At 53.9% G+C, this 24,732-nt stretch overlaps 1 protein-coding gene across 1 annotated transcript; it reads left to right on the top strand.

The window, feature by feature from the left end:
• Positions 1-340: 340 nt before the first annotated feature.
• LOC142488673 (histone H3-like centromeric protein A) lies at positions 341-6,293 on the top strand. Its single transcript, XM_075589086.1, has 5 exons — positions 341-407; positions 2,248-2,302; positions 3,179-3,288; positions 5,533-5,610; positions 6,012-6,293. Exons 2-5 carry the CDS (start codon positions 2,260-2,262, stop codon positions 6,138-6,140), a joined length of 360 nt encoding a protein of 119 aa, XP_075445201.1. The 5' UTR covers positions 341-407; positions 2,248-2,259; the 3' UTR covers positions 6,141-6,293.
• Positions 6,294-24,732: the final 18,439 nt, after the last annotated feature.

The raw sequence follows: 24,732 nt of genomic DNA, 5'->3' as shown, positions 1-24,732 counted from the left end.
TGGGGATTACTGAACCATTTGTAGGTTTTGAGCGGGCTTTAAAATGCTACTTAGCCAGATTGTAATCTTGCCACATTAAAAATGGCACCGCACACCCATCCTACATTGTTTTTGCAATTCTTCTGTGCCATATTGCGGAAGATCCCGCCCACCCCGCAATCATCTCGCGTTGCTGCGCTCACCCGACTCAATATAGCGCCAGCAGCATGTCACCTCTCTGCCTCAAAAGAGGCCACCGCCCGGCGCATGCGCACATGCAGCATCCCTTCGTAATAAAGTATCAGAAAAACAAACACGAGGTTCTCTCCTCCTCCTCTCATTGGCCGATTCCGATTAGTAGTCCGGACACGTGTTGCCCTCCCACGGAAATCTTTAGTTGCGATCTGAAATCCGAAGAAGGTTTAGCGGTGCGTGAGAAATTAATCTATATTATTATCATATATATATATTTTTATATATATATATATATATTATATTATATATATAGCAAGAACTTACTAGTGGAGTGCCGGCTATCACATGTGTTGTGTGTGTGTGTATAATATATACACACACACACACACACACACAAACACACACACACACACACACACACACACACACACACACACACCCCCCACACCTCTTTCCACCCATCTCCTCCTGCTCTGCGGAGCGAGCGTGAGAAATGAATATATTATTATCAGGATTGTATTGTATGTCTTTATTTATATAGTACCATAAATGTACATAGGGCTGCACAGTAGTAATACATGTTGTAATCATATAAATAACAAATAATATATATAACAGGTCATGGGAATAAGTACTTCAGACATAAAAGAAACATTAAGGAAGAGGAGTCCCTGCTTCGAGGAGCTTACAATCTAATTGTATTATATACTATATATATATCCCCATCTCCTGCGTCTTTCCCTCTCCTCCCTCTCTCCCCCCATCTCCTCCTGCTCTGCGGAGCGTGATAAATGAATCTATTATCTCCCCCCACTCTCCTCCCTCTCCGCCCCACCTCTTTCCTCACTCCCACTCCCTCTATCCACCCCTCCTCCCACCCTCCCTCTCTGCCCACTCCTCCCTCTCTCCCCCTCCTCCCTTTCCTCACTCCTTCATCACCCATTCCTCCCTCCCACCTTTCCTCCCTCTCTTCCCTCTCACCCCATCCTCCCTCTTCCCTTTCCTCTCTAACTCGCCCCTCACCCCTCCACCCACGTCTCTCTCCCCCCCATCCGCCCTCTTTTCCCCTCATCTCCTCCCCCCCACTCCCTCACTTACCCCCTTCTCCCTCCCTCCCCTTCTCCCTCTCCCCTCCTCTCTCCCCACCTCCCTCTCCCAGTTCTCCCTTTCCCCCCTCTTGCCTCTACCCCTATCCTTCCCTCACTCTCCCCCTCCTCCCTCTCTACCCCTCTCCTCCCACCCTCCCCCTCTGCCCCTCCTCCCTCTCTCCCCCCTTCCTCCCCCTATCCCCCACTCTTCTCTTTCTCCACACCCATCTCTTCCCTCATTCCCCCTCATACCCCATCTCTTCCCTCACTCCCCCTATCTCCCCCTCTGCCCTCTCCTCCCCCTCTCTCCCCATCCTACCTCTCCCCCTTCCTCCCTAACTCCCCATCTCTTCCCCCTCCTCCGCTCTCCCCCCTCCTCCCTTCCCCCCCTCCTCCTCTCTCCCCCAACTCCCTCTCTTCCCCCTTTCTCCCCCCTTTCCTCACTCTAATCTCCTCCCTTCCCCCTCCTCCCTCTCCTCCCTCCCTCTCTCCCCCCTCCTCCATCTCTCATTCCCCCTCCCTCCTCCGTCTCTTTCCTCCCTCACTCTTCTCCCCTCCCTCCTCTCTCTTCCCTCCTCCCTCTCTCCTCATCCCCTTCTCCCTCTACCCCCTGTCCTCCCCCTCTCTACCTCCTTCATCTCCGCCTCACCCCCATTCCTCCTCTTCCCCCCTGACTCCTCCCTCTTTAGCCCCCTTCTCATTCTCCACCCTTCTCCCTTTCTCTCCCCCCCTCCTTCCCCTCTCATCTGCCTACTGTATCTCCCCACGCCTCTTCCCCTCTCTTCCCACCTCCTTGCTTTCTCCTACCATCTCCTCACTCTCCTTCCCCTCCTTCCTGAAATAAGCAATGATCCACATAAAAACGGATCACCGTTACCTCACTACTTTACCAAGGTGAGGCATGTTACTGCTTATAACAGCTGAGAGATCTTATGCTTTTACTGTGCATCATTGCTTATTGAATTTTTTTCATTCATATGTGCAGGAATTTCTAAACATGATGAGACCTGAGTCATCAAACCCGGACCTCTTAAAATCTGGTAAGTAGAGAGACGCTCTGCGGGGGGAGGAGAGAGACGAAGCAATGCTCTCCGGGGAGGGGGAAGAAGTGATGCTCTGCGAGGGTGGGGGAAGAGGAAGCGATTCTCTGCAAGGGGGGCTACGAAATGATACTCTGCAGAAGGGGAGACAAAGTGATACTCTGCGAGGAGGATGAAATGATGCTCTGCATGTGTGGGGGACAATGCAATGCTCTGCGGGGTTGAGGGAAACCAAGCGATGCACTGCAGGTCTTTGACATGTAATGTACTGAGCCTCTTTCTCTCATTCCCCCTCTTTCCTTCTCTCCTTTCTCTTTCCCCACCCTCGGCCTCTCTTACCGCCTCACTGCTTCCCCTCTTTTTCCTCCCTTCCCCTCTTCTCTCCCTCCCCTCTCTCTTCTCTTCCCCTCCATCTCTTTCTGTCTACTCCTCACCTTACCCCCTTCTCCCCCTCCATTCCCCCCCACTCTCCCCTTCCTTTCCCCTCCTTTCACCTTACCCCCCTCCTCATCTCCTTCCTTTCCCCCCTTTCCTCCCCCTCCTTTCCTTCCTTTCCCCTCTCCTCTCCCCCTTTCCCCCTCACCCATCTCCCCTTTTACCCCCCTCCTCCCTTTCCCCTTCTCTGCCCCCTTTACTCCCCCCCTTCCTTTCCTGTCTCCCTTCTTTCCTCCCCCCTCCTCTCCCCCCACCCTCTGCCTCCTTTCCCCCCACCCTCTGCCTCCTTTCCTCCCTCCTCTTTCCCTTTCCTTCCTCATCTGCCCCCCCTCTTCCGTTTCCCCCCCCTTCTTCCCTTCCTCTCTTTCCTCTGCCCTTCTCATCCTCCCCATCCCCTCTCCCTCCTTTCACCCTTCTTTCCTGTCCCCCTCCCCCTCTCAGGTCCGAGGAGAGAGAGGAGGTTTCGCCCGGGCAAGAAGGCACTGATGGAGATACGCAAGTATCAAAAAAACGGCAAACTTCTCATTGAGAGGGCCCCGTTCTCTCGGCTCGTGAGTGGGGGTGTGTGTGGGAGGGGTTGGGCACTAAGGGAGAGGAGAACACGGGGTGGGGGGTAGACATGTACAGGGAGCTCAGTGCTGTTTCCCTGTGTAGGTGAGAGAGAGGGGGTGAGGGCAGTATTAGGCATGTATAGAGAGCACAACATTGTTTTCTATGCAGGTTAGAGAGAAGAGAGCTGGGGGGTGAGGGAGGGCAGTGTTGGGCATGTACAGAGAGCTCAGCGCTGTGTCCCGTGCAGATGCGGGGGAGGGTGCTTAGGCATGCACAGAACTTAGTCCTATATCCCTTGCAGGTGAGTGAGAAGGGGGTGAGGGAGGGCAAGGGCAGGTGGTGGGAGAACTGGAGGGGTGAGGAAGAGTGGGGGAGTGTTAATGAGGGACAACTTGGGTGTGGTGTGAGGGAGAGCGGGGGGATAAAGAATGGAGGGGTAAGGCATGTACAGAGAGCTCAGCCCTGTGTCCCGTGCAGGTGAGAGAGAGAAGAGCATAAGAGAGTGCAGGGGTGTATGCGGGAGAGTGGGGGTGTGATGGAGATCAGGGGGGTATGAGGGAGAGTGAGGGGGGTGGTAGGGAGAGCGGGGGGATGAGAGAGCAGGGGGGGGAGGGATGCAGGATAAGTCATGTATAAAGAGCTGAGCCCTGTGTCCTGTGCAGGCAGAGAGAGGAGAGTAGGGGGTGTGGGGGTGAGGGAGAGGAGCAATGGGGGGGGGGAGGCAAGAGAGCGGGGGTTGGGGTGAGGGAGAATGGGGTGGTGAGGGAGGTTGGGGTACGACATGTACAGAGAGCTTAGAGCTGTCTCCATGCAGGTGTGAAAGAGCACGGGGGGGTGTTAGGCATGGAGAGAGTTCAGCGCTGTGTCCTGTGCAGGTTAGAGAGAGGACAGCGGGGAGGTGGGGTAAGGGACGGTGGGGGTAGACATGTATAGTGGACTGGGTGCTATGTCCCGTGCAGGCAGGAGTGAGGGGAGCAGGGGTGTGAGGGGGAATGGGGGGAGGGGGGTGTAAGGGAGAGCAGGGGGTGAGGGTGAGTGGGGAGGGGGTGAAGAGAGCAGGTGGGTGAGGGAGGTCGGGTTTGGCATGTACAGAGAGCTAAGTGCTGAATCCCGTGTATGTGAGAGGGGAGTGGGGGATGAGGCAGGGCAGGGTTAGGCATGTACAGAGAGCGCCGGGCACAGTGTCCCATGCAGGTTAGAGATTGGTGGTGTGAAGGAACACGGGGGAAGTGGTGTGGGGGGGAATGATGGGGGTGTGAGGGAGAGCGGAGGCGGTGTGATGGAGAGTGGAAGGGATGTGAGGGAGTGCGGGGGTGAGGTGTGAGGGAGAGCAGAGGGTTGGAGGAGAGTGGGGTGGTGCGGGAGAGTGGAGGGGATGTGAAGGAGAGCATAGGTGGTGTGAGGGAGAGTGGAGGGGGAATGAGGGAGATCAGGGATGTGTGAGGGAGAGCGCAGGGGTGTGAGGGAGAACGCAGGGGAGGGAGGGGGGCCGGGTGAGGCGTGTACAGACAGCTTAGCGCTGTGTCCCATGGAAGTGACAGAGAAATGAGCGGGGGAGGGCGGGATTAGGCATGTATAGAGATCTCAGCACTGTGTCCCATGCAGATGAGAGATAGGATAGCGGTGGGGGATGTATGAGGGAGAGTGGGAGGGGGTTGGGACTTGGGGGTGGGGTGAATAAGAGCCGGGGTGGGGGGGAGGGACGGCGGGGTTAGGCATGTACAGTGCTAGCGCTGTGCCCTGTACATGTGAAATATAGAAGGGGGGGGGGGGGTGAGGGAGGTCAGGGTTAGGAATGTAATGGGAGCTCTGAGCTGTGTCCCGTACAGGTGATAGGATAGCGGTGGGGGGCGTATGATGGGGGGGAGGGGATGAAGGAGAGCGGGAGGGGGTAAGGGAGAGTGGAGGGTGGGGTGAATGAGAGCAGGGGGGGTGAAGGACTGCGGTGTTAAGCATGCACAGAGAGCTCAGTACTGCGACCCGTGCAGGTGAGAGATAGGATAGAGGTGTGAGGGGGGGGGTGTATGATGGAGATCGGGGGGGGGGGGGGTGAAGGAGAGCGGGAGGGGTAAGGGAGAGTGGGGGGGGTGAATGAGAGTGGGGGGCGTGAAGGCCAGCGGTGTTAGGCATGCACAGAGAGCTCAGCACTGTGCCCTGTACATGTGAAAGAGAGAGGTGGGGGGGCTGATGAGGGAGAGCAGGATTAGGCATGTACAGAGAGCTCAGTGTCGTGTCTTGTGCAGGTGAGAGAGATATGTGTGAAATTGAAACCACAGCTGGAGTTGCGCTGGCAGGCTGAGGCTCTGCTTGCCCTTCAGGAGGTTAGTTCACACGCTCGCTTTCCCCCCTAAACATACTTGCACTCCTCCCCCACCCTCCTTCCCCCACACACACTCATTCCCCCCGCACACGCTTACGTTCTCCCCCAGCCCACACTCACTCTCCTTTTCCCCCGCATATGTTCGCTTTCCCTCCCACATGCGCTCGCTCTCCCCCACTCTGGCTCTCTCTCCCCTGCACACACTTTTGCTCCCTCTTCTCTTTCTCCATCCTCTCTCCCCTCTAACCTCGCTTCTCTTACTCTCTCCATGCTCCTCTCTCGCCTCTCTCTTTTGCTCCATCTTTCTTGTGCTCTCTCCCCACTCTATCACTCTCCCACCCCCAATCCATCTCTCTCTTTCCTTTCTCTCCCTCACTCACTCTCCCCCCTTCTTTCTCTCAGGCAGCAGAAGCGTACATAGTGAGCCTGTTTCAGGACTCAGGCCTGTGCAGTGCACACAGCAAGGGGGCCACACTACGTGTCGAGGATTTGAAGCTTTGCAGGCGCATCAGAGGAGAAAGGGATGCATGAGGCACCCACCCTGGCGATAGGAGCAATTTATGTTAAATTTTTTTTCTCTCTCTTCCACTTCTGCCCCTCTCTCTTCGACTTTCCCCCTCTTTCTTCCCTCCCACCCTTCTCTCTTCCATCCCCCTCTGTCCCTTTCTCTTCCACCCCTCCCCTCACAACACGTTTTATAAAAGTTACTGTTTTTTTTGACAAAACGTCTCCGGTGTTTTACTGTGCACACATCTTTACCCCAGTCTCCTTTCTTGCCCCTCCCCCTTCCCATCTTTCCCGCAACCCTCTCCATCTCTCCCTCACCCCTCTTCTTTCTACCCCAGCACTCTCTCTTCTCCCCTCTCTGTCCCTTCTCTCCCCCCACACCCCTCTTCTCTATTCCCCAGCACTCTCTCTGTCCCGTTTTCCCCCTCTCCTCTCTCCCCTCTCTTCCCCCACCCCTCTCTCTTCCCCCCTTATGTCTGTCCCCCATTTCCTCTCTTTGCCCCCCCTTTCTTTCCGCATCTCCCTTCCATCCACCTCTCTCTTCCCCCCACCCCTCGCTTCCCCTGTCACCCCTATCCAATCTCCCCTCTTTATCATTCCCCCTCTTCCCCTCCCCTCTGTCTCCTCTCTTTCCCCATCTCCCCCACCAATCTTTCCCCCTTCTTTTTCCCCTCTCCCCATCTCCATTCCCCCATCTCTTCTTCCCCTTTCCCACTTCATTATCCCCCTTCCTCTCTCTTTCCACCTCTTCCCCCACCCCTATTCCATGCCCCTCCTCTTCCCCCCACCCCTCTTCCACGCCCCCTCTGTCCCCTCTCCCCCAACCGCTCTCTTCCCCCTCTTCCACTCCCGTTCTCTCCCCTCTCTCTCTTCCCCCTTTCCACCACTCTATTTCCCCTCCCCCACTCTCTTCACAACCCCTCCCGCTCTCTCTTCACAACCCCTCCCCCTCATTCACTTTTCCCCTCTCTCTTCCCTCCCCCTTCTCTTCCCCATCCCTCTAGCCACCCTCCTCTCTCCCCCCACCCTTCTCTCCCCATCCATCTCTCTTCCCCCCACCCCCTTTCTCTTCCCCCCTCCTCCCGCTCTTCCCTCTCTCTTCCCCCTCACCTCACTTTGCCCCCCCTTTTTATTTCCCATCTCACTTCCCTCCACCCCTCTCTTCCCGTCACCTCTGTCCGCTCTCTATCCGCCCTCCCCTCTTTCCCAATTTTCCTTCCTCCCCTCTTTACCATTCCCTGTCTTCCCCTTACATCTCTCCCCTCTGTCCCATCTCCCCTTTCTATCTTCCCCCCTCCTTTTCCATCTCTCCCCTTACCCTCTCTTCGATGCCCCCCTCTTCCTTCCACGCCCCCTCTGTCTCCTCTCCCCAAACCCCTCTCTTCCACTCCCCCCTCTTTCCCCCTTTTTCTTCCCTCCCCATTCTCTCTCCAATTCCCCATCTGTCCCCTCTTCCACCCCTTTTCCCCCTTTCTCTTGCCTCTCATCTCCCCCCACCCTTCTCTCTCCCACCCCTCTCTCTTTCTTCCTTTTCCCTCCTTTTCCTCCCTCCCCACTGTCCCACTCCCCTCTCTCTTCCCTCTTCCCCTTCCCCTCTCTCTTCCCCCCTCCCCTCTGTCCCCTCTCTTCCTCCACCCCTCTCTCTTCTCCCCTTATGTCTCTCCCCTCTTTCCCATTTCCTCTCTTTGCCCCCCCCTTTCTTTCCCCATCTCCCTTCCCTCCATCTCACTCTTCCCCCATCCCTCTCTTCCCCTGTCACCCCTAATCACCCTCCCCTCTTTCCCCATCTTCCCTCCTCCCCTCTTTACCATTCCCCCTCTTCCCCTCCCCTCTGTCTCCTCTCTTTCCCCATCTCCCCCACCAATCTTTCCCCCTTCCTTTCCGCCTCTCCCCATCTCCATTACCCCATCTCTTCTTCCCCTTTCCCCCTTCCTCTCTTTCCAGCTCTTCCGCCACCCCTATTCCATGCCCCTTCTCTTCCCCCACCCCTCTTCCACGCCCCCTCTGTCCCCTCTTCCCCAACCGCTCTCTTCCCCCTCTTCCACTTCCCCCTCCCTTCTCTTCCCTCTCTCTTCCTCCCCCTTTGCACCACTCTCTTCCCCCTCTCCCTCTCTATTCCCCCTCCCCCACTCTTCACCACCCCTCCCCCTCATTCGCTTTTCCCCATCTTCTCTCTTCCGATCCCTCCACCCACCCCTCCTCTCTCCCCCCCACCCTCTCTCTTCCCCCCTCCCCTCGCTCTTCCCCCCTCTCTTCCCCCTCACCTCACTTTGCCCCCCCTTTTTCTTTCCCTATCTCACTTCCCTCCACCCCTCTCTTCCCGTCACCTCTGTCCCCTCTCTATCTGCCCTCCCCTCTTTCCCCATCTTCCTTCCTCCCCTCTTTACCATTCCCTGTCTTCCCCTTACCTTTGTCACTTCTCTCTCCCATCTCCCCATTCTATCTTCCCCCCTCCTTTTCCATCTCTCCCTATCTCCATTCCCCATCCTCTCTTTTCCCTCCCTCATTCTTCCCCTTACCCTCTCTTCCATGCCCCCCTCTTCCCTCCACTCCTCTCTTCCAGGCCCCCTCTGTCCCCTCTCCCCAAACCCCTCTCTCTTCCACTCCCCCCTCTTTCTTCCCTCCCCCTTCTCTCTTCTATTCCCCCTCTGTCCCCTCTTCCACCCCCTCTCAATTCTCTCTCTCCCCTCACCCTTCCTCCCCACTTCCCCTATCCGCCTTCTCCCCACCCTCTCTTCCCCCTCCCCCACTCTCTTTTCTCCTCCCCTCTATTACCCCTTCCTTTTCCCTTTCCACCCTCCCCCACTCTCTTCACCACCCCTCCCCCTCTCTCTTGCCTCTCATCTCCCCCAACCCCTCTCTCTTCCTCCTCTCTTCCCCCGCCTCTCTCTGCCCCCTCCCCTCTGTCCCACTCACTTCTCTCTTCCCCCCCTCACCACTGTCTCCTCTTCCCCATCTCCTCTCATCGCCCCCTCCTTTCCTCATCTCCCTTCCCCCACACTTCTCTTCCCCGTCACCTCCATCCCCTCTCTATATCTCCTCCCCTCTTTCCCATCTTCCTCTCCTCTTTACCATTCCCCGTCTTCTCCTCACCTCTCTACCCTCTGTCCCATCTCCCCATCCTATCTTCCCCCCTCTCGTCCCCCCTCTTTTCTTCCCCCTTTCCTCCCTCATTCTTCCCACTCCCCTCCCATGCTCCACCTCTTCCCTCCACGCCCACTCTGACCCCTCTCTCTTCCACTCCCCCCTCTTTCTTCCCTCCCACCCTTCTCTCTTCCATTCCCCCCTCTGTCCACTCTCCCTTCTCAATTCACTCTCTCCCCCCTTCCCCATCCCCCCTTCTCTCTTCCTCCCTTCCCTCTCTCTTCCTCCCCCTTTCTGCCCCTCTCTTCTCTATTCCCTCTATTCCCCTGCCCTTTCCACCCCCTCCCCCACTCTTCACTACCCCACCCACTCATTCTCTTTCCCCCCTCTCATTCTCTCTTTCCCATCCCCTCACGTTCTCTCTTCCCCCTCTCACTCTCTCTTTCCCCTCTCGTTCTCTTTCCCCCCCTCTCCCTTTCTCTTCTCCCCTCCCCCTTTCCTGTCCCCACACCCTCCTCCTCCCAGTCTCACCCCGTCCCTTTTTTTTCAGACATTATGGTATTAAACAGGTCTGCTCTGATCCGATGGAGGGCTAGTGAAGAAGTGGGTAGGCCACTGGGAGACCCTAGATGTGCGTGTGTGTGTTATACTGGCTATGCAAAAAAATACAGCAGGGGTAGGTTTTACCTTACTTTGTTAAGTTATGGTGGGTAAAAAAAGTGACAAAAACACTCCACAACAAAGCATATAGCAAATGGAAATATTACTCTTAAACAGATCTGCAACCCCGCCTTTCACCATTATCACCCAGCACACAGCACGTCCACTGCAGCAAGGGATTATGGGAAATTTACTGGTTATGCATCTTAACCCTGGCTGTGCTCAAAGCTGTGACCATGCAGCAAGCTTAAGCCTATAGGGCAGGGGTGGGGAACCTTTTTTCTGCCGAGGGCAATTTGGATATTTGTAACATCATTCGTGGGCCATACAAAATGATCAACTTAAAAATTTGCCTCCTATATTTGGTCAAACATTTAATTAACTCGCCCCTAATGTGATGGCTGGAACTGCTTCTCTTTGGTGAGGCGTGTGATGTTAGTTGGTATTGATGATATTGCTACTCGCAACTGGTTTTCCAGGTTTGGGTGGGTAACTGACTGACTGACTCTTGTGTGACTGACTGACTGACACTTGGGTGACTGACTGACACTTGGGTGACTGACTGACACTTGGGTGACTGACTGACACTTGGGTGACTGCTGACACTTGGGTCACTGACTGACACTTGGGTGTCTGACTGATGACACTTGGGTGACTGACTTACTGACACTTGGGTGACTGACTGACTGACTTGGGTGACTGACTGACACTTGGGTCACTGCTGACACTTGGGTGACTGACTGACACATGGGTGACTGCTGACACTTGGGTGACTGACACTTGGGTGACTGACTGACTGACACTTGGGTGACTGACTGACTGATACTTGGGTGACTGACTGATTGAAGGCACTTGGGTGACTGACTGACTGACACTTGGGTGACTGACTGACTGACTGACACTTGGGTGACTGACTGACTGACACTTGGGTGACTGACTGACTGACACTTGGGTGACTGACTGACACTTGGGTGACTGACTGACTGACACTTGGGTGACACTGACTGACACTTGGGTGGGTGACTGACTGACACTTGGGTGGATGACTCACTGACACTTGGGTGGGTGACTCACTGACACCTGGGTGGGTGACTGACTGACTGACACTTGGGTGACTGACTGACTGACACTTGAGTGACTGACTGACTGACTCTTGGGTGGGTGACTGACTGACTGACACTTGGGTGACTGACTGACTGACACTTGGGTGACTGACTGACTGACACTTGGATGACTGACTGACTGACACTTGGGTGACTGACTGACTGACACTTGGGTGACTGACTGACTGACTGACACTTGGATGACTGACTGACACTTGGGTGACTGACTGACACTTGGATGACTGACTGACACTTGAGTGACTGACTGACTGACTGTCTGACACTTGGGTGGGTGACTGACTGACTGACACTTGGGTGGGTGACTGACTGACTGACACTTGAGTGACTGACTGACTGACACTTGGGTGACTGACTGACACTTGGGTGACTGCTGACACTTGAGTGACTGACTGACTGACTCTTGGGTGGGTGACTGACTGACTGACACTTGGGTCACTGCTGACACTTGGGTGACTGACTGACACATGGGTGACTGCTGACACTTGGGTGACTGACACTTGGTTGACTGACTGACTGACACTTGGGTGACTGACTGACTGATACTTGGGTGACTGACTGATTGAAGGCACTTGGGTGACTGACTGACTGACACTTGGGTGACTGACTGACTGACTGACACTTGGGTGACTGACTGACTGACACTTGGGTGACTGACTGACTGACACTTGGGTGACTGACTGACACTTGGGTGACTGACTGACTGACACTTGGGTGACACTGACTGACACTTGGGTGGGTGACTGACTGACACTTGGGTGGATGACTCACTGACACTTGGGTGGGTGACTCACTGACACTTGGGTGGGTGACTGACTGACTGACACTTGGGTGACTGACTGACTGACACTTGAGTGACTGACTGACTGACTCTTGGGTGGGTGACTGACTGACTGACACTTGGGTGACTGACTGACTGACACTTGGGTGACTGACTGACTGACACTTGGATGACTGACTGACTGACACTTGGGTGACTGACTGACTGACACTTGGGTGACTGACTGACTGACTGACACTTGGATGACTGACTGACACTTGGGTGACTGACTGACACTTGGGTGACTGACTGACACTTGAGTGACTGACTGACTGACTGTCTGACACTTGGGTGGGTGACTGACTGACTGACACTTGGGTGGGTGACTGACTGACTGACACTTGAGTGACTGACTGACTGACACTTGGGTGACTGACTGACACTTGGGTGACTGCTGACACTTGGGTGACTGACTGACTGACACTTGGGTGACTGACTGACTGACACTTGGGAGGGTGACTGACTGACACATGGGAGGGTGACTGACACTTGGGTGACTGACTGACACTTGGGTGACTGCTGACACTTGGGTCACTGACTGACACTTGGGTGTCTGACTGATGACACTTGGGTGACTGACTTACTGACACTTGGGTGACTGACTGACTGACTTGGGTGACTGACTGACACTTGGGTCACTGCTGACACTTGGGTGACTGACTGACACATGGGTGACTGCTGACACTTGGGTGACTGACACTTGGGTGACTGACTGACTGACACTTGGGTGACTGACTGACTGATACTTGGGTGACTGACTGATTGAAGGCACTTGGGTGACTGACTGACTGACACTTGGGTGACTGACTGACTGACACTTGGGTGACTGACTGACTGACACTTGGGTGACTGACTGACTGACACTTGGGTGACTGACTAACACTTGGGTGACTGACTGACTGACACTTGGGTGACTGACTGACTGACTGACACTTGGGTGACTGACTGACTGACACTTGGGTGACTGACTGACTGACACTTGGGTGACTGACTGACACTTGGGTGACTGACTGACTGACACTTGGGTGACACTGACTGACACTTGGGTGGGTGACTGACTGACACTTGGGTGGATGACTCACTGACACTTGGGTGGGTGACTCACTGACACTTGGGTGGGTGACTGACTGACTGACACTTGGGTGACTGACTGACTGACACTTGAGTGACTGACTGACTGACTCTTGGGTGGGTGACTGACTGACTGACACTTGGGTGACTGACTGACTGACACTTGGGTGACTGACTGACTGACACTTGGATGACTGACTGACTGACACTTGGGTGACTGACTGACTGACACTTGGGTGACTGACTGACTGACTGACACTTGGATGACTGACTGACACTTGGGTGACTGACTGACACTTGGGTGACTGACTGACACTTGAGTGACTGACTGACTGACTGTCTGACACTTGGGTGGGTGACTGACTGACTGACACTTGGGTGGGTGACTGACTGACTGACACTTGAGTGACTGACTGACTGACACTTGGGTGACTGACTGACACTTGGGTGACTGCTGACACTTGGGTGACTGACTGACTGACACTTGGGTGACTGACTGACTGACACTTGGGAGGGTGACTGACTGACACATGGGAGGGTGACTGACACTTGGGTGACTGACTGACACTTGGGTGACTGCTGACACTTGGGTCACTGACTGACACTTGGGTGTCTGACTGATGACACTTGGGTGACTGACTTACTGACACTTGGGTGACTGACTGACTGACTTGGGTGACTGACTGACACTTGGGTCACTGCTGACACTTGGGTGACTGACTGACACATGGGTGACTGCTGACACTTGGGTGACTGACACTTGGGTGACTGACTGACTGACACTTGGGTGACTGACTGACTGATACTTGGGTGACTGACTGATTGAAGGCACTTGGGTGACTGACTGACTGACACTTGGGTGACTGACTGACTGACACTTGGGTGACTGACTGACTGACACTTGGGTGACTGACTGACTGACACTTGGGTGACTGACTGACACTTGGGTGACTGACTGACTGACACTTGGGTGACACTGACTGACACTTGGGTGGGTGACTGACTGACACTTGGGTGGATGACTCACTGACACTTGGGTGGGTGACTCACTGACACTTGGGTGGGTGACTGACTGACTGACACTTGGGTGACTGACTGACTGACACTTGAGTGACTGACTGACTGACTCTTGGGTGGGTGACTGACTGACTGACACTTGGGTGACTGACTGACACTTGGGTGACTGACTGATACTTGGATGACTAACTGACTGACACTTGGGTGACTGACTGACACTTGGGAGGGTGACTGACTGACACATGGGAGGGTGACTGACACTTGGGTGACTGACTGACTCTTGGGTGGGTGACTGACTGACTGACACTTGGGTGACTGACTGACTGACACTTGGGTGACTGACTGACTGATACTTGGATGACTGACTGACTGACACTTGGGTGACTGACTGACTGACACTTGGGTGACTGACTGACTGACACTTGGGTGACTGACTGACTGATACTTGGATGACTGACTGACTGACACTTGGGTGACTGACTGACTGACACTTGGGTGACTGACTGACTGACTGACACTTGGATGACTGACTGACACTTGGGTGACTGACTGACACTTGGGTGACTGACTGACACTTGAGTGACTGACTGACTGTCTGACACTTGGGTGGGTGACTGACTGACTGACACTTGGGTGGGTGACTGACTAACTGACACTTGAGTGACTGACTGACTGACTGACACTTGGGTGACTGACTGACACTTGGGTGACTGCTGACACTTGGGTGACTGACTGACTGACACTTGGGTGACTGACTGACTGACACTTGGGAGGGTGACTGACTGACACATGGGAGGGTGAGTGACTGACATTTTGATGGGTGACTGACACTTGGGTGACTGACTGACTGACACTTGGGTGACTGACTGACACTTGGGTGACTGACTGACTGACACTTGGGTGACTGACTGACTGACACTTGGGTGGGTGACTCACTGACCCTTGGGTGGGTGACTCACTGACACTTGGGTGGGTGACTGACTGACTGACACTTGGGTGACTGACTAACTGACACTTCGGTGACTGACTGACTGACACTTGAGTGACTGACTGACACTTGGGTGGGTGACTGACTGACACTTGGGTGGGTGACTGACTGACTGACACTTGGGTGGGTGACTGACTGACTGACACTTGAGTGACTGACTGACTGAAACTTGGGTGACTGAATGACACTTGGGTGACTGACTGACTGACACTTGGGTGACTGACTGACTGACACTTGTGTGACTGACTGACACTTGTGTGACTGACTGACTGAGACTTGGGTGACTGACTGAGTGACACTTGGGTGACTGACACTTGTGTGGGTGACTGACACTTGGGTGTGTGACTGACACTTGGGTGGGTGACTGACACTTTGGTGGGTGACTGACACATGGATGGTTGACTGACTGACTGATACTTGGGTGACTGACTGACACCTGGGTGAGTGACTGAATGACACTTGGGTGACTGACTGACACTTGGGTGACTGACTGACTGACACTTGGGTGACTGACTGACAGACTGGCACTTGGGTGACTGACTGACACTTGGGTGACTGACTGACTGACACTTGGGTGACTGACTGACTGACACTTGGGTGACTGACTGACTGACACTTGGATGACTGACTGACACTTGGGTGTGTGACTGACTGACACTTGGGTGACTGACTGACTGACACTTGGGTGACTGACTGACTGACACTGGGGCGACTGACTGACACTTGGGTGGGTGACTGACTGACACTTGGGTGGTGACTGACTGACACTTGGGTGGGTGACTCACTGACACTTGGGTGGGTGATTGACTGACTGACACTTGGGTGACTGACTGAAACTTGGGTGACTGACTAACTGACACTTGGGTGACTGACTGACTGACACTTGGGTGACTGACTGACACTTGGGTGACTGACTGACTGACACTTGGGTGACTGACTGACTGACACTTGGGTGGGTGACTCACTGACCCTTGGGTGGGTGACTCACTGACACTTGGGTGGGTGACTGACTGACTGACACTTGGGTGACTGACTAACTGACACTTCGGTGACTGACTGACGGACACTTGGGTGACTGACTGACTGACACTTGTGTGGGTGACTGACTGACTGACACTTGGGTGACTGACTGACTGACACTTGGGTGGGTGACTCTCTGACACTTGGGTGGGTGACTCACTGACACTTGTTTAGGTGACTCACTGACATTTGGGTGGGTGACTGACTGACCCTTGGGTGGGTGACTGACTGACACTTGGGTGGGTGACTGACTGACACTTGGGTGGGTGACTCACTGACATTTGGGTGGGTGACTCACTGACACTTGGGTAGGTGACTCACTGACACTTGGGTGACTGACTGACTGACACTTGGGTGACTGACTGACGGACACTTGAGTGACTGACTGACTGACTGACACATGGGTGGGTGACTGACTGACTGACACTTGGGTGACTAACTAACTGACACTTCGGTGACTGACTGACACTTGGGAGTGTGACTGACTGACACTTGGGTGACTGATTGACACTTGGGTGACTGACTGACACTTGGGTTACTGACTGACACTTGGGTGACTGACAGACTGACACTTGGGTGACTGACACTTGGGTGACTGACTGACTGACACTTGGGTGACTGACTGACTCTTGGGTGGGTGACTGACTGACACTTGGGTGACTGACTGACACTTGGGTGACTGACTGACGGACACTTGGGTGACTGACTGACTGACACTTGTGTGGGTGACTCACTGACATTTGGGTGGGTGACTCACTGACACTTGGGTGGGTGACTGACTGACCCTTGGGTGGGTGACTCACTGACTGACACTTGGGTGACTGACTGACTGACACTTGGGTGACTGACTGACACTTGGGTGGGTGACTCTCTGACACTTGGGTGGGTGACTCACTGACACTTGTTTAGGTGACTCACTGACATTTGGGTGGGTGACTGACTGACCCTTGGGTGGGTGACTGACTGACACTTGGGTGACTGACTGACGGACACTTGGGTTACTGACTGACACTTGGGTGGGTGACTCACTGACATTTGGGTGGGTGACTCACTGACACTTGGGTAGGAACTCACTGACACTTGGGTGACTGACTGACTGACTGACACTTGGGTGACTGACTGACGGACACTTGGGTGACTGACACTTGGGTGGGTGACTCACTGACCCTTGGGTGGGTGACTCACTGACACTTGGGTGGGTGACTGACTGACTGACACTTGGGTGACTAACTAACTGACACTTCGGTGTCTGACTGACACTTGGGTGGGTGACTGACTGACACTTGGGTGACTGACGGACACTTGGGTGACTGACTGACACTTGGGTGACTGACTGACTGACACTTGGGTGACTGACAAACTGACACTTGGGTGACTGACTGACACTTGGGTGACTGACTGACACTTGGGTGACTGACTGACTGACACTTGGGTGACTGACTGACTGACACTTGGGTGACTGACTGACTGACTCTTGGGTGGGTGACTGACTGACACTTGGGTGACTGACTGACTGACACTTGGGTGACTGACTGACACTTGGGTGACTGACTGACTGATACTTGTGTGGTGACTGACTGACACTTGGGTGGGTGACTCACTGACACTTGGGTGGGTGATTGACTGACTGACACTTGGGTGACTGACTGACTGAAACTTGGGTGACTGACTAACTGACACTTGGGTGACTGACTGATTGACACTTGGGAGGGTGACTGACTGACACATGGGAGGGTGACTGACTGACATTTTGATGGGTGACTGACACTTGGGTGACTGACTGACACTTGGGTGACTGACTGACACTTGGGTGACTGACTGACTGACACTTGGGTGGGTGACTCACTGACCCTTGGGTGGGTGACTCACTGACACTTGGGTGGGTGACTGACTAACTGACACTTCGGTGACTGACTGACTGACACTTGGGTGACTGACTGACTGACTCTTGGGTGGGTGACTGACTGACACTTGGGTGACTGACTGACACTTGGGTGACTGACTGATGGACACTTGAGTGACTGACTGACACTTGTGTGGGTGACTCACTGACATTTGGGTGGGTGACTCACTGACACTTGGGTGGGTGACTGACTGACCTTTGGGTGGGTGACTGACTGACTGACACTTGGGTGACTGACTGACTGACACTTGGGTGACTGACTGACTGACACTTGGGTGGGTGACTCTCTGACACTTGGGTGGGTGACTCACTGACACTTGTTTAGGTGACTCACTGACATTTGGGTGGTTGACTGACTGACCCTTGGGTGGGTGACTGACTGACACTTGGGTGACTGACTGACACTTGGGTGGGTGACTCACTGACATTTGGGTGGGTGACTCACTGACACTTGGGTAGGTGACTCACTGACACTTTGGTGACTGACTGACTGACACTTGGGTGACTGACTGACGGACACTTGAGTGACTGACTGACTGACTGACACATGGGTGGGTGACTGACTGACTGACACTTGGGTGACTAACTAACTGACACTTGGGTGACTGACTGACACTTGGGTGACTGACGGACACTTGGGTGACTGACGGACACTTGGGTGACTGACTAACACTTGGGTGACTGACTGACACTTGGGTGACTGACAGACTGACACTTGGGTGACTGACTGACACTTGGGTGACTGACTGACTGACACTTGGGTGACTGACTGACTGACACTTGGGTGACTGACTGACTGACTCTTGGGTGGGTGACTGACTGACACTTGGGTGACTGACGGACACTTGGGTGACTGACTGACACTTGGGTGACTGTCTGACACTTGGGTGACTGACTGACTGACACCTGGGTGACTGACAGACTGACACTTGTGTGACTGACTGACTGACACTTGGGTGACTGACTGACTGACTGTCTGACACTTGGGTGGGTGACTGACTGACTGACACTTGGGTGGGTGACTGACTGACTGACACTTGAGTGACTGACTGACTGACACTTGGGTGGGTGACTCACTGACACTTGGGTGGGTGACTCACTGACACTTGGGTGGGTGACTCACTGACTGACACTTGGGTGACTGGCTAACTGACACTTGAGTGACTGACTGACTCTTGGGTGGGTGACTGACTGTCACTTGGGTGACTGACTGACACTTGGGTGACTGACTGACTGACTGTCTGACACTTGGGTTGGTGACAGACTGACTTACACTTGGGTGGGTGACTTACTGACTGACACTTGAGTGACTGACTGACTGACACTTGGGTGGGTGACTCACTGACACTTGGGTTGGTGACTCACTGACACTTGGGTGGGTGACTGACTGACTGACACTTGGGTGACTGACGGACACTTGGGTGACTGACTGACACTTGGGTGACTGACTGACACTTGGGTGACTGACTGACTGATACTTGGGTGACTGACGAACTGACACTTGGGTGACTGACTGACACTTGGGTGACTGACTGACACTTGGGTGACTGACTGACACTTGGGTGACTGACTGACTGACACTTGGGTGACTGACAGACTGACACTTGGGTGATTGACTGACACTTTGCTGACTGACTGACACTTGGGTGACTGACTGACTGACACTTGGGTGACTGACTGACTGACACTTGGGTGACTGACTGACTGACACTTGGGTGACTGACTGACTGACTCTTGTGTGGGTAACTGACTGACACTTAGGTGACTGACTGACTGACACTTGGGTGACGGACTGACTCTTGTGTGGGTGACTGACTGACACTTGGGTGACTGACTGACACTTGGGTGACTGACTTTCTGACACTTGGGTTGGTGACTGACTGACTGACACTTGGGTGGGTGACTGACTGACACTTGTGTGGGTGACTCACTGACATTTGGGTGGGGGACTCACTGACACTTGGGTAGGTGACTCACTGACACTTAGGTGACTGACTGACTGACTGATACTTGGGTGACTGACTGACGGACACTTGGGTGACTGACTGACTGACACTTGGGTGACTGACTGACTGACACTTGGGTGACTGACTGACTGACTGACACTTGGGTGACTGACTGACTGACACTTGGGTGACTGACTGACTGACTCTTGGGTGGGTGACTGACTGACACTTGGGTGACTGACGGACACTTGGGTGACTGACTGACACTTGGGTGACTGTCTGACACTTGGGTGACTGACTGACTGACACCTGGGTGACTGACAGACTGACATTTGTGTGACTGACTGACTGACACTTGGGTGACTGACTGACTGACTGTCTGACACTTGGGTGGGTGACTGACTGACTGACACTTGGGTGGGTGACTGACTGACACTTGAGTGACTGACTGACTGACACTTGGGTGGGTGACTCACTGACACTTGGGTGGGTGACTCACTGACACTTGGGTGGGTGACTCACTGACTGACACTTGGGTGACTGGCTAACTGACACTTGAGTGACTGACTGACTCTTGGGTGGTTGACTGACTGTCACTTGGGTGACTGACTGACACTTGGGTGACTGACTGACTGTCTGACACTTGGGTTGGTGACAGACTGACTGACACTTGGGTGGGTGACTTACTGACTGACACTTGAGTGACTGACTGACTGACACTTGGGTGGGTGACTCACTGACACTTGGGTTGGTGACTCACTGACACTTGGGTGGGTGACTGACTGACTGACACTTGGGTGACTGACGGACACTTGGGTGACTGACTGACACTTGGGTGACTGACTGACACTTGGGTGACTGACTGACTGATACTTGGGTGACTGACGAACTGACACTTGGGTGACTGACTGACACTTGGGTGACTGACTGACACTTGGGTGACTGACTGACACTTGGGTGACTGACTGACTGACACTTGGGTGACTGACAGACTGACACTTGGGTGATTGACTGACACTTTGCTGACTGACTGACACTTGGGTGACTGACTGACTGACACTTGGGTGACTGACTGACTGACACTTGGGTGACTGACTGACTGACACTTGGGTGACTGACTGACTGACTCTTGTGTGGGTAACTGACTGACACTTAGGTGACTGACTGACTGACACTTGGGTGACTGACTGACTCTTGTGTGGGTGACTGACTGACACTTGGGTGACTGACTGACACTTGGGTGACTGTCTGACACTTGGGTGACTGACTGACTGACACCTGGGTGACTGACAGACTGACACTTGTGTGACTGACTGACTGACACTTGGGTGACTGACTGACTGACTGTCTGACACTTGGGTGGGTGACTGACTGACTGACACTTGGGTGGGTGACTGACTGACTGACACTTGAGTGACTGACTGACTGACACTTGGGTGGGTGACTCACTGACACTTGGGTGGGTGACTCACTGACACTTGGGTGGGTGACTCACTGACTGACACTTGGGTGACTGGCTAACTGACACTTGAGTGACTGACTGACTCTTGGGTGGGTGACTGACTGTCACTTGGGTGACTGACTGACACTTGGGTGACTGACTGACTGACTGTCTGACACTTGGGTTGGTGACAGACTGACTGACACTTGGGTGGGTGACTTACTGACTGACACTTGAGTGACTGACTGACTGACACTTGGGTGGGTGACTCACTGACACTTGGGTTGGTGACTCACTGACACTTGGGTGGGTGACTGACTGACTGACACTTGGGTGACTGACGGACACTTGGGTGACTGACTGACACTTGGGTGACTGACTGACACTTGGGTGACTGACTGACTGATACTTGGGTGACTGACGAACTGACACTTGGGTGACTGACTGACACTTGGGTGACTGACTGACACTTGGGTGACTGACTGACACTTGGGTGACTGACTGACTGACACTTGGGTGACTGACAGACTGACACTTGGGTGATTGACTGACACTTTGCTGACTGACTGACACTTGGGTGACTGACTGACTGACACTTGGGTGACTGACTGACTGACACTTGGGTGACTGACTGACTGACACTTGGGTGACTGACTGACTGACTCTTGTGTGGGTAACTGACTGACACTTAGGTGACTGACTGACTGACACTTGGGTGACTGACTGACTCTTGTGTGGGTGACTGACTGACACTTGGGTGACTGACTGACACTTGGGTGACTGACTTTCTGACACTTGGGTTGGTGACTGACTGACTGACACTTGGGTGGGTGACTGACTGACACTTGTGTGGGTGACTCACTGACATTTGGGTGGGGGACTCACTGACACTTGGGTAGGTGACTCACTGACACTTAGGTGACTGACTGACTGACTGATACTTGGGTGACTGACTGACGGACACTTGGGTGACTGACTGACTGACACTTGGGTGACTGACTGACTGACACTTGGGTGACTGACTGACTGACTGACACTTGGGTGACTGACTGACTGACACTTGGGTGACTGACTGACTGACACTTGGGTGACTAACTAACTGACACTTCGGTGACTGACTGACACTTGGGTGGGTGACTGACTGACACTTGGGTGACTGACGGACACTTGGGTGACTGACTGACACTTGGGTGACTGACAGACTGACACTTGGGTGACTGACTGACACTTGGGTGACTGACTGACTGACACTTGGGTGACTGACTGACTGACACTTGTGTGGGTGACTCACTGACACTTGGGTGGGTGACTGACTGACACTTGGGTGGTGACTGACTGACACTTGGGTGACTGACTGACACTTGGGTGACTGACTGACTGACTGTCTGACACTTGGGTAGGTGACTGACTGACTGACTGACTGACTGACACTTGGGTGGGTGACTGACTGACTGACACTTGAGTGACTGACCATCACTTGGGTGGGTGACTCACTGACACTTGGTTGGGTGACTCACTGACACTTGGGTGGGTGACTCACTGACTGACACTTGGGTGACTGGCTAACTGACACTTGAGTGACTGACTGACTCTTGGGTGGGTGACTGACTGTCACTTGGGTGACTGACTGACACTTGGGTGACTGACTGACTGACTGTCTGACACTTGGGTTGGTGACAGACTGACTGACACTTGGGTGGGTGACTTACTGACTGACACTTGAGTGACTGACTGACTGACACTTGGGTGGGTGACTCACTGACACTTGGGTTGGTGACTCACTGACACTTGGGTGGGTGACTGACTGATTGACACTTGGGTGACTGACGGACACTTGGGTGACTGACTGACACTTGGGTGACTGACTGACACTTGGGTGACTGACTGACTGATACTTGGGTGACTGACGAACTGACACTTGGGTGACTGACTGACACTTGGGTGACTGACTGACACTTGGGTGACTGACTGACACTTGGGTGACTGACTGACTGACACTTGGGTGACTGACAGACTGACACTTGGGTGATTGACTGACACTTTGCTGACTGACTGACACTTGGGTGACTGACTGACTGACACTTGGGTGACTGACTGACTGACACTTGGGTGACTGACTGACTGACTCTTGTGTGGGTAACTGACTGACACTTAGGTGACTGACTGACTGACACTTGGGTGACTGACTGACTCTTGTGTGGGTGACTGACTGACACTTGGGTGACTGACTGACACTTGGGTGACTGACTTTCTGACACTTGGGTTGGTGACTGACTGACTGACTGACACTTGGGTGGGTGACTGACTGACACTTGGGTGGGTGACTGACTGACACTTGAGTGACTGACTGACTGAAACTTGGGTGACTGACTGACATTTGGGTGACTGCTGACACTAGGGTGACTGACTGTCTGACACTTGGGTGGGTGACTGACTAACTGACACTTGGGTGGGTGACTGACTGACTGACACTTGAGTGACTGACTGACTGACACTTGAGTGACTGACTGACTGAAACTTGGGTGACTGACAGACTTGGGTGACTGTTGACACTTTGGTGACTGACTGACTGACACTTGGGTGATTGACTGACTGACTGACACTTGTGTGACTGACTGACACTTGGGTGACTGACTGACTGACACTTGGGTGACTGACTGACTGACACTTGGGTGACTGACACTTGGGTGGGTGACTGACACTTTGGTGGGTGACTGGCACCTGGGTGGGTGACTGACTGACTGACACCTGGGTGAGTGACTGAATGACACTTGGGTGACTGACTGACTGACACTTGGGTGACTGACTGACTGACACTTGTGTGACTGACTGACAGACTGACACTTGGGTGAGTGACTGACACTTGGGTGACTGACTGACTGACACTTGGGTGACTGACTGACTGATACTGGGGCGACTGACTGACACTTGGGTGGGTGACTGACTGACACTTGGGTGGGTGGGTGACTGACTGACACTTGGGTGGGTGACTCACTGACACTTGGGTGGGTGATTGACTGACTGACACTTGAGTGACTCACTGACTGAAACTTGGGTGACTGACTAACTGACACTTGGGTGACTGACGGACACTTGGGTGTCTGACTGACACTTGGGTGACTGACTGACAACTGGGTGACTGACTGACTGACACTTGGGTGATTGACAGACTAACACTTGGGTGACTGACTGACACTTGGGTGACTGACTGACTGACACTTGGGTGACTGACTGACACTTGGGTGACTGACTGACTGACTGTCTGACACTTGGGTGGGTGACTGACTGACTGACAATTGGTTGGGTGACTGACTGACTGACACTTGAGTGGCTGACAGACTGACACTTGGGTGGGTGACTCACTGACACTTGGGTGGGTGACTCACTGACACTTGGGTGGGTGACTCACTGACTGACACTTGGGTGACTGGCTAACTGACACTTGGGTGACTGACTGACTCTTGGGTGACTGACTGACTGACACTTGAGTGACTGACTGACTGACACTTGGGTGGGTGACTCATTGACACTTGGGTGGGTGACTC

The sequence above is a fragment of the Ascaphus truei genome, chromosome 2 (genome assembly GCF_040206685.1).
Source record: "Ascaphus truei isolate aAscTru1 chromosome 2, aAscTru1.hap1, whole genome shotgun sequence".
NCBI lineage: Eukaryota > Metazoa > Chordata > Amphibia > Anura > Ascaphidae > Ascaphus > Ascaphus truei.
The sequence above is the reverse complement of the archived record's forward strand: the minus strand, read 5'-3'. Positions and strand labels throughout refer to the sequence as shown.